The sequence below is a fragment of the Engraulis encrasicolus genome, chromosome 2 (assembly GCF_034702125.1).
Source record: "Engraulis encrasicolus isolate BLACKSEA-1 chromosome 2, IST_EnEncr_1.0, whole genome shotgun sequence".
Classification (NCBI taxonomy): Eukaryota; Metazoa; Chordata; class Actinopteri; order Clupeiformes; family Engraulidae; genus Engraulis; species Engraulis encrasicolus.
Window position 1 is genome coordinate 32,161,017 of NC_085858.1, and position 11,404 is coordinate 32,172,420.

General features: G+C 47.4%; 1 protein-coding gene across 5 annotated transcripts in view; it reads left to right on the forward strand.

Annotated features, from left to right (window-relative positions):
* tnrc18 (trinucleotide repeat containing 18) overlaps window positions 1-11,019 on the forward strand; it is a 95,242-nt gene extending 84,223 nt beyond the window's left edge. For all 5 annotated transcript variants that reach the window (XM_063186531.1, XM_063186515.1, XM_063186536.1 and 2 more), the window contains exons 25-30: window positions 313-429; window positions 1,208-1,375; window positions 1,760-3,510; window positions 3,929-4,165; window positions 4,670-4,747; window positions 5,103-11,019. In XM_063186531.1, coding sequence (XP_063042601.1) covers window positions 313-429; window positions 1,208-1,375; window positions 1,760-3,510; window positions 3,929-4,165; window positions 4,670-4,747; window positions 5,103-5,309 — 2,558 coding nt within the window. In that variant the 3' untranslated portion in view covers window positions 5,310-11,019. The remainder of the gene's footprint in view (window positions 1-312; window positions 430-1,207; window positions 1,376-1,759; window positions 3,511-3,928; window positions 4,166-4,669; window positions 4,748-5,102) is intronic.
* Window positions 11,020-11,404: the final 385 nt, after the last annotated feature.

The following is an 11,404-nucleotide window of genomic DNA, read 5'->3' on the forward strand; positions in this document are numbered from 1 at the left end:
GCCCTGTGTCTTGGACTGCAGGGTCTTCACTCATCCATCCCCTCCAAAGCTATTACTTTCCTCCCACCATCCATCCATCCATCCATCCATCCAGCCCGCAGAGTTGCCATTCCCTTCTCATGAAGGCTTTTTCTGTTTCACATGCCCGCTCCTCGACAGAGATGGAGAGAGAGATAGAGGTAGAGAGCGAGAGAGAGATGGAGATGGAGATAGAGATTGAGAGAGAGAGAGTGAGACATGCATGCACATGTACACGCTTGACGTCTTCGCTAGCTGCTGCAATCAATCCCTTTCCCATTATCCCCCCACCAGGGACTCCCGACATGGAGGAGGCAGACGACCTGATCACGGTGGAGTTCGATGACGGAGACACAGGCCGAATTCCCCTGTCGCACATCCGCCTGCTCCCCCCTGATTACAAGATCCAGTGTGAGTATTCTGGACGGTGCGCCGGCAAGGACAAACTTAATGACCCTACGAAGGATGGGCAGAGAGTGTGGCTGGGAGAGGAGGCGGGGGTAAATATTAAATGCTGAATGGCTAAAAAATGAAACATTACGGAAGATTAATGGATACAACCTCACCAAGGATGGGCAAAGAAAATGCGGTTTGTGCTTCATATCCGTGTGCTGTATTTGGGTGCATTTCAGGGTTTTTTTTCCACCCTTTGCTTTTTTAAGCCCTACCTTTTTCATTGCCAAGCATTAAGAGCTGATTTAAGGAAAGAGACTGTTTTGCAGTGAGGTGCAGTTCTAAGTCCTTGCGGGCTGCCGAGTTGAACACACTTCAGATCCTGAGTTTAAAAAATATTTGCTCTGGTTAGTGACGTACACCACAAATATTTCTAGCCCCAGGGTCTGGTGTGTTTCTGTTAGACATTTACTGTGATCAATGGTTTGTCCTATAATCATTTTATGAAAGAAAATTTCCACACGTTGATCTTTTTTCATGGTGCACGGCTTGGAGATGAGCATTGCCAAACCTTTTTAAATGTTACATTTATATTCAGTAATAATAATGTACTTGCATTTAGAAGCTCAAGAAATGTATTAATGTTTTAATTAATTAATTAAAACAATTTAATCAATTACTAGGGTGATATTCACATACATTGTACTGATGAGTTTCACATTCATAGTATAGTTTCCCATACTGCTCTTGAACCTGGAGTCTTGTCACCAACCAATGGCTGTGCTTCTCCCCTCAGGTGCGGAGCCGTCTCCCGCTCTGCTGGTGGCCTGTACCAAGCGGCGTGGCAGGAAGGCCAGTAAGGACGTGTCCGAGAACAAAGAGGCCGGCGGCCTGAAGACCCCCACCAGCGAGGAGCCAGCCGCCAAGAGCCGTGGTAGAGGCAGAAAACCTAAGCCCAAGCCTGGTGAGTTGAAGTAGAATTTCTACCATTACTTGTAGTCTTGATTGGACATTAAGTAGATACAGTAAAGAGAATACATGGCTATCCAACGATGGGTTCAAAAGCAGTGGTACTGTCTCACATATTGGGACATATTAACATTTTTCAGGTTTCTCTTTTAGGCCTGAACTTTTGAAACTGTTTTTATAGATGTTAAAATTTCCATTTGGTAGTCTGGGGATGTAAAAATGTGTACTTTGCCAGAAGAATGAAAAATGGCTCGACAGAAAAATGGCTTGCCATGTGCATTACATTTAAAGCAATATTTTTTCTTCTTCTTTCGAATATGAAAAAAATAAAAGTGAAAAATCAAGCGCTTAAACACCATTTCTGTTCTTCCATTTGCAGATCCAGAAGCGACATCTAAGGAGCACGAGAAGCCTGCTGACACGTCAGCACCTCCTCTGGCCAAGGACAAGTCTCTGTCGGCCCAGAGACCCGGCGCAGGGCCCAGACCGGGCAGGAAGAGCCAGCAGCTGCCACAGCAGAGCAGGAGCGCCAACACCAGCAGTGGAGCAGCCGGTGGATCTGCCCTGATATCGCCACTGGGGGACGGCCAGAAGAGACCAGCCGCACCGGCAGTCAAAGGCCCAGCCACTAAGGTTCGACCACAACACCAAGGACCGGCGTTGTCAGTCTACAACACGCCCATCTACGGCAAGGTCCTGTCTGTGGACCTGTACAACGACCCGTCCACCTCTCTGGCCATGTTCATGTCTGGGAAAGACATTAGTGGTGGTGCTGGTGGTGGTGGTAGCAACAGCAGTGGGAAGGGGAAGCCCATGAAACGCCTGAGGAAGAGCGAGGAGCTGCTGGAGCCCTCCTTTGGCACCAAGGCCCAGAGGAAGCAGCCCCAGGCTGAGCTCCTCATCAAGCTGGACCACGAGGGAGTCATGTCCCCCAAGACCAAGAAGACCAAGGCCCTGATGATGATGGAGGGCCAGGGCCTCTCCAAGAGGGAGAACAAGGCAGCCGTGCTCGGCGTGGGCTACACCACCATCTCCACCGCTTGCAACAACAACACCATCAGCACCTCTAACGCTAACGCAAACCCCTCCAGCTCATCCACGGCCTCTCCAGCTCAGACCAACACCAGCGCGGCTGGTAACAACGCTGTGGAGAAAAATGGCAACAGCAAGTCCAAGACCGCAACTACAGAAGTAGAGGCTGCCAAAGTGGAGAGCAGTGGCTCTGGCTACGCTGGTGTGCGTAAGGTGAGCTGTGAAAGCCTGGCCAAAGGGAAGGGCTCTGGAGACACAGCACTGGTGAAGAAGGTAGAGGAAGAGTCAGCCAGCAGCAGTGGTACCAGCAGCAGCTCCGACTCCGAGCCAGAGGAACAACAACAACAGCAACAAAAACAGCAGCAGCAAAAACAAAAACAACAACCACAACAACAACCACAACAATCGTCGTCTGCGGCTACCATCGCCAAGAAGGACAAGAAGTCAAACGTTGTCACGGCAACGAAGCAGGACCAGAGTTCCGTCAGCTCCAGGGCCTCGAGCCCGGCCTCCTCAAAGTCCTCCAAATCCACCAGCTCCTCCAGCAGTAGCTCCTCTTCCTCCGCTGGCTCCCACTCCTCCTCGTCCTCCTCCTCCTCGTCCACCACCGATGACGAAGAGGAGTCGTGCAGCTCTGATGAGGAGGCACCCGTTCTCCCTGACGAGACCTCGCCAACTGCTCCCACTGAGGAGGAGGAGGAGGAGGCCCCACAGAAAGTAGATGAACAGGAGGAGGAAGACGAGTCAAAGCCGGAGGTGCCAGCTGAAGATGAAGAAGAGGAGGAGGAGGAAGAGGAGGAGGAGGAAGAGGAGGAAGCTCCAGCCGTGATCACCAAGGGCCGCAAGCAGGAGCAGCAGAGGTCCTCCACCCAGGCTCAGGCGCAGCAGCAAGCCCAGCAGCGGGAGCAGAGAGCGGCCAAGTCCCAGAAGGCCAAGCAGAAGGGCAGTGGCAGGCCCAAGAGACGGGAGGGCGTCCACCTGCCCACCACCAAGGAGCTGGCCAAGCGCCAGAGGCTGCCCTCCGTGGAGAACCGGCCCAAGATCTCGGCCTTCTTGCCTGCGCGCCAGCTCTGGAAGTGGTTCGGGAAGCCTACCCAGGTGAGATGTCGATACGGGACCTTTTCTGCCTCCGTCGTCTTTCCTTCTTTTGACCGTTCTTTTCTTTTCTTTCTTTCCTTTTTTTCTTTTCATGCGTGTCTGTCTTTTCTTTGGTTGTTTCTTTGTTTGTTCCTTTCCTTGTCTCTGTCTTTACTCTTTCTGTCTTCCTTCCTTCCTTCCCTCCTTCCTTCTATCCTTCTATATATTTGGTCACTAATTTTTCTTGGGGGCTCTCCTACTTGAGTTTTAAAAAAGGCTTTAGTGAAATCATCACCTGAATGACGCAAATGTTAACAGGTCAGGCCAGACGTTCTTAAAGCACATGCTATGAAATGGCTTCAATTCTCACAAGGTTCAAAACTTGCACTTGCTCTCTCTCTCTCTCTCTCTCTCTCTCTCTCTCTCTCTCTCTCTGCAGAGACGAGGTATGAAGGGCAAGGCGAAGAAGCTGTTCTACAAGGCCATTGTGCGCGGCAAGGAGATGATCCGCATCGGTGACTGCGCCGTCTTCCTCTCCGCCGGCCGGCCCAACCTGCCCTTCATCGGGCACATCCAGAGCATGTGGGAGTCCTGGGGCAGCAACATGGTGGTGCGTGTCAAGTGGTTCTACCATCCAGAAGAGACCAACCCTGGCAAGAAACTGAATGACAAAAAGGTTAGTTTATGTGCGTGTGTGCATGTGCGCACGCCCGTGTGTGTGTGTGTGTGTGTGTGTGTGTGTGTGTGTGTGTGTGTGTGTGTGTGTGTGTGTGTGTGTTCTTGTCATGGTTTCTTGCGGGCATTTTGTGTGTGTGTGTGTGTGTGTGCGTGTGCGTGTGCGTGTGCGTGTGCGTGTGCGTGTGCGTGTGCGTGTGCGTGTGCGTGTGCGTGTGTGCACATGTGTGCTCGGGCGCATGCACAGGCATGCCTGTCCGCCTGTGTGCATCTGTGTTGATTAACATTCGGTGTGAGGAGTGAGACGGCAGGGGGGCTGGGTGCTCTGCATCGGACTCTGACTTGAGTTATTCAAGGCATGTCCTCAGAGCGTGCCTCTCAAACACACACACATACACACACACACACACTCACACAGTGTTTCGCCGTAGCCTGTCTAGCATGTCTGTAGCCTGCCTTGCCTTCCTGCCTCCCTTGCTCAGGCCCTGTTAACTTCTCTTGACAGAACTGGGATCAGATGTCTGGAAGACTGAGTCTTCCCGCGGTCCTGCAGGTGTCCAACCAGAGGAAAGACTTCATGGAGGTGAGATCTCTGCTCTGCTCTGTGCGGTGCGGTGCCTGCCGTGCACTTGCACAATGGCACACTCTCTCACATGCTCACTCTCATGCTGAACTCGTAAACAGGCACCTTTGATCTTATTCAGTCACACAGACATGGACAGTTTTTTTTCCTCTCTCTATGTCCTCTCTCTTTCTATCCATCTCTCTCTCTCTCTAACTCTAACTCTATCTCTGTCTCTCTCTCTCTCTAACTCTAACTCTATCTCTGTCTCTCTCTCTAACTCTCTCTCTCACACACAAACACACACACACCTTCCTACATAAACACCTCTAACCTCTTGCCTTGCCTGTGCGTTTTCCTCTCTCTCCCTCTGCAGCGAGCCCTCTACCAGTCGTCGCACATTGACGAGAACGACGTGCAGACCATCTCCCACAAGTGCCTGGTGGTGAGCCTGGAGCAGTACGAGCAGATGATCAAGACCAAGAAGTACCAGGACAGCGAGGACCTCTACTACCTGGCGGGCACCTACGAGCCCACCACGGGCATGATCTTCAACACCGACGGGGTGCCCGTCATCTGCTGAGCTGCCTCTCCGAGCTGCCAGCGAGCGAGCAAGATGGCTCTCTGGCCTCTGCTGTTCCTCCTCAGTCAAGATTTGTTCACTCACTCGATCGATCACTCGCTCTTGTTTGATTCGGGGTCGCGTTACACTGCACACGCACACATGGTATCCCCTCTTGTCCTACTCGCTCTCTCTGTCGGTCGGTGTGCAGTACTTAAATCCTTGCGGTGAAGACTAGGAAGTACCCCCAAAGGGCTCGGCAGGTGTATCAGAACACGACACACGACTTCTCGATCTTCCACCTCCCGATGTACGCAACTCGGAGAGGAAGTGTGTGAAAAGAACCCGAAGAGTGTCGGCACACTGCTCTTTTTTTAAGGCAGAGTTGAGTTGAGTTGAGAAGGGTGATCATCATTTCACTGGATTTGACTGATGGCATTTGCCCAAATTGGATGCCTTTTTCCCTCAAATTGACTTCAATAACACTGCATTTTGGAGTCATTGGCAGCTCTCTTATGTATCTGTATGAAACCCCACGCTCTCGCAGGGGCTTGGGACGACTAAATTGCGAGGATATTTTTTAACGCCATTTAATGGAGCACAATCCGCTTCTTCCCCAGTCTTGGAGTAGCAAAGGAAAAAAGAAATGTGAGGATGAAAAGCTGTTGCGACTGACAGAGTGTTTATTCTACAAAAAAAAAACAGGAAATGGACTTGGAAAGCAGACGGTGGCGTGTGCGTGTGCATGTGTAGAAATCGTCACAGAAGGGGAAAGAGGGGAGAAGAAAGCGTGGAGGAACGTCTTCAGGGGTCAGCTGCGTCTGCACGGCTGCGTCTCTCCTCCGCCATCTTCCCCTACCCATCACCAGCATGACTCTAATGGAGGTGACACCTCTCCCATGGGAAAGCCTCTCGGGAGGGCATGGGTGACGCAGAGACTGTGTGTCTGTGGAGAACAGAGAAGAGGTGGTGGTGGTGGTGGTGTTTAAAACAAAGCGGAGGAATAGTGTTCAGCTACTCGACCAGACATCTGGAGTTGTGTGATTGGAGCTGACAAGCCATGTCACGCACCGTTCTCCCGTCAGCCGCAGTATAGACGGATATGACATCTCCAGCCATCTCTCACTGGCCGTGTTGTCCAGTGACCTCTCTGTGGCCCCGGTGGAGGACGTTCCTGAGGAGAGGAAGGCTGATGGTGATGGTGGAGGAGAACGTGTGACTTGATGCAACAAGGCAAAGACACTGGTGTCGGCAGTCAGAGCAAAAGACCCAGCTCCTCTGTCTGCCCGAAAACCATCCAGTGGCGAGGAAGCCACCATTTTGAAAGGATATAGAAACAAACATCAAAAGTAGGACACTGGAGAAGAAGAAAAGAAAGATGGCTACCCCACGCCTCCCTCTCTCTTTCTCTCTCTCTCTCTCTCTCCTGTCTTGTCAGAACAGACATGGTTGGATAACCTCCCCCACTCCGTCCCTCCCTGCTTCTCTTTTTCTCTCTCTCACACCTTTCCTGTCATGAGAGCCGGTACACAGGGCTGCGAGGTTCAGGCAGGTTTGCTGGAGATCTGGCCAGTGCCCTTCGCCGCTCTGCGCTGTTTATTCACTGGAAAGTGTGAGTCAATTTTCCAACGAGCAGCCCAAGAGATCTATCAGAACATTTACACAGGCCCCTCCTGCAGACACAGAGCCGCTCTGTATGCGTGTGTGAGTCACTTAGCTGTCCTGGAACAGAAGGGATCTCTCTCACTCTCTCTCCTCTCTCTCTCACTCTCTCTCTCTCTCTCTATCTCTACCTATCTTTCTATCTATCTTTCTGCTTGTATAGATTTTGTCTGTAAATATTCGCACACATGCACACGCCCATATATAGACACATTTTATTTTCATGTACCATAGATCCTATGTGAAATTTAAATTTTTCTAAGGAATATAAAAGATGAAAAAAGCTTTAATAAACTGTGAAAACAAAAAAAAATCTAAAATGACAGAATAAAAATAAATCAGGAAGTCTAGTTTTTAGGGTAAGATGCTACTGTATTTGTAAGCCCAGCTGCACGGTACAGTACATTTTGGACGTGTTGTATTATCGCTTATGTATGTAATTCTATGGCTTAGAACAACTGGGTTTGTGGAGTCCAAGCAACAGTATTCAGCAGCACCTACCCTAGTCGACAGCAACTGCAGTTTTTTGAACAACAGAAAGCACTTAAACTCTACCCTTGGCCTTGTGCGAGACAGTCAGACTTTCCCTTGACAATCCCCAGTGCACGTGGACTAGATTCAGGAGGATGTTGGACGCCACAGCTGCGGTCCTCGGAGGACTCGGGCCTCAGGTCGGACAAGAGACATTTCTCACATGGAGAGAGGACGGTCCACAGCAGCAGCAGCAACAACACACACACACACACACACACACACACACACACACACACACACACACACACACACACACACACACACACACACACACACACACACACACTATGCCATGCCCTTGTGATTGTGGCCTCTTAACCCTCCTCCGCCTCTCCCCCTCCCATCTGAAGGGTTGTACATATTTCTAATTTCCTCTGCCTTCCATTTCGCTCCGTTCATGTTGTCTTTAATCCCTTTTGTCCCCCCGTCCCCCCCCCCCCCCCCCATTTTTGCTCTGTTCCGTGGCAGACAAAAGAAAGCAATTACGTTGTATTCATAAAAGCACTTTGCAGTAACTGACATAGCTGTTATGGCATGAACAAAAGACTGTAGGAGAAAAAATATATATATTTATATAATCAGTGGCACGGTAGTGGCTGTTCATGTGATTTTAGGAGCTGTGTGTGTGTGTGTGATTCTCAGAAGTCGCTGGCCTTTTTTAATCCTTTCTTTGTATCTGCTTCCCTTCCATCCCCACCTGTGCACAGCAGAGAGCGCAGCCCCCATTTTCACCACCACATGGATGCTTCCTCTGTTGTTCGCCCTCATCAGCCTTAACCTTGGTCTCAGTTGGCCACTGTGCAGTGTTTTCTTTTTCTTTTCTTTTTCTTTTTTTTAAGAAAAAAAAAGTTGTTGAATGTTGCTCGTTGTGAACAGTGCCCATTGATTTTAATATTGTAATCCAAAGAAGTGGCCATCCGTCATCCGAGGCCCTCGACATGAACGCTGTTAGGACCAGGCTATTTATTTGCTGCTTAACTAGTCAAGACCAATCAAATGTATTTGTTATTATTAGGGGTGGGGCTTTTAGGGGCGAGGATAAAAACATTGTTTTTGATGTCAAATATTTCTTCACAGCATGAAGAGCTCTTTATTTTCTTATAACTGTTTCTGGTTTGCGTTCTTAGTTAAGGAGTTGCATATCTGTGCCTAATGTCATGATGGTTGAAAAGTTGAATGTTAAAAAAATGTGTTAATTGGACAATGATGCTGTATTATATTCCCAGTTAATCTGGGCATGTTTTGTATAAATGTGCCTGGTGAATGTCTTTAAGTGATGAAATTGTGCAAAGCTTATCGCTAAGATTTCAGAAAATACTAAGGTTAGCACCATCTCTAAATATAATGTTTTAGACTGACATAACATACTCCCTTTATCAAGAGACTACACGTATGTTGTTTTATGTCATTTTATTTTTTTGGAGACGTGCCATAGGTCCAGCATGACTCTTTCTTTTAGCCAAATTTCTCCAATGCCACATTTATTTGCTACCTCCCTGGTAAATTTGAACACTTTGTGTTTTCCATTGATCATGTCTGCTTCGCCTGTATGCCCCTGGTCCTTCATCCTTCTCTCCTTGCTGTTTTTATGAGCATGGAGGCCATGCAGCTCTCTCTTCATCCTCACTGAATGTTGTGCTTTTTGAATGTCAACCTTGTCCTTAAAACTGTTGCCAGACACGTTCAGATTTTTCCCCAGATTTTTCTATCCTTTTTGTCTTTTATGTCCTTGTAAGAGTAGTTGCAAAGAAGGCAAAAAGGGAATGGACACTAGCAACATGCAGCCTAGCCTCTGGAGCATGCGTGGCATCTTCAGTATTTCTGAACTCTATATTGTAGGAATAGTGACACTATTATGTACTTTAGTATCTGATAGGTTAGATATGAGTTAAGTCTTCACTTGTTTCTTATATGGTTGCCCAGTCTCTCTTAAAGAGATAATTTCTTGTTGATATTCAATAGGTTGCAATGTTTCTTAACATGTAAATGGTTATTTGTTGTTTTTGATATAGATTACAATGGTATAAATTTTGTTTTCTTTGTCCGTTCGTCCAGCCTGGTACATTTGTAAGCCCCATGAGGTGGTCCCCAAGCCAACTTGAATGGTGCCAAATAGCCCCATCACTTACAGATTCAAATGCCACAGCATTCAAATTTCATCCATCATCCGGCACCATTTAACTATTAAGAGATGGTGTGGTTGGATTAAGAGATGGTGTGGTTGGGTTTTCACATGGTGTTATTGGTGTATATTGAGCTGTTTGGTGTGCCCCCTCTGGAAGAAGAAAAAAAAAAAGTTTCCTCAGAGTCGAGTAAATGTAAAGCACTTTGTAAACACGTTTTGTATGCACATGTTTAAGCTAAAGCAATGATGAGCAGAACAATCAAAGCAATCACAAAAATCTCTCCCTATATATATATTCTATATCTGTATTTTGCCTTTGCTGCCCCTCATCAATATAGAGTACCTTTGCAGAACACTTGGCCATTCTTCTCCCCTTCCCCCCACCCGTAGGCCTAATACAACCGGAGGGAGGGAAACATAGTGCCCTCTATTGGTCAACATCCTTGTAGGTATTGGCATATCAGCCCCCAAGCTCTGGTCCATCTGACTGGCCACCATTGACGACACTGAATTCCCTGAAACAAGAGCGCATATTGTACCACGGCAGTTTAGCCAGTGGACAAGGATACACTAAATGTCATAACCATGGTAACCATTCACATGAGTCTGCCCGTCCGGCTGTGTATTTGTAAGCCGATGGGCAGAGACAGTACGTGGGTGTAATATAACAGTCAATGGATGGTAACGTGTAGGTTGATGCACTGGCTTATAGTAAGACGCATTCACCGGTATTGCTTGCAGAGAGACTGTACTCATTTACTCTCTGGGTCGTATTTTTTTATTTATACGGGAATGAATTCTGTTTTTCCAGTTTCCTCCTCCTTTAGCATTTGTTTTTTTGTAAAGGTCCTGTTGGTTATTTGCTGGTCATATTATTACTATCCCCCCTCTCGGACCAGTCGTCCTACATGCTTTATGTGCAATACTGCTGAAATTGGTTTCCGTGAGGTAGCTGCTAGTGATGGATTGGAAGTGTTAATGTTTGTGTGGGAGGGAGAGAAGAAGGAGACAAGGCGCGTGTGTGAGAGGATGCAGTCTGGAGGCTGGTCCTTCACTGGTCTTTGCTGGTCCCTCGGCATCTGTTAGGTCCTGTTACAAATTAAGACGTTAAAGAGAAGAAGAAAAAAAATGATTATTTTGACATTTTAAAAAGCATCAAGGTTTTGTAAATGATCCTTTATGTGAGAGGGGGAGACGACTATGAATATACTTTGTACACACATTTAATCTTGTAAAAAAAAAAAAGAATACATTTTTTAAACTCTGAGAACATGCATAAACTATGGCTGTTTACCTGTGTGTAGTTCACATAATTGTTTTTTAACAGCAGCATCCAGTTTTATCTGTGTTTTCTTTTAGATTCTTTTCAATATTTTCTAGTTCAACAATAAACAGATAAAACACTATTAATAAGGTGTTTGCTTGTTTTATTTTCTGGCACCATTCATTTTCTTGTTGCAGGGCAGGCAGCATTTTTTCTACAGTGATTGAAAAGAAAGCTTCATCTGACCGTAGGCCTATATTGTTTGGCACAATGTCCATCTCTGACTTAGCCAATTCATCTGTAAACTGTCAGATAGGAGAGAACTGTATAACACAGGTTGCAATATACCAGTTCTTCTTCATAGTCATCGGCTATCTATAATGCCTTGGTTTGTCCTATTCACTTTATGAGCTGTAGCAATTCCCGCACTGCAGGAATAAGGTGGATTCAATCATTCATTCAGATGCTTGGACAAATTAATCACATCCATGTTTTTGCCTGTAGGTTGCCAAGCAACCAGGGTGGATAGCA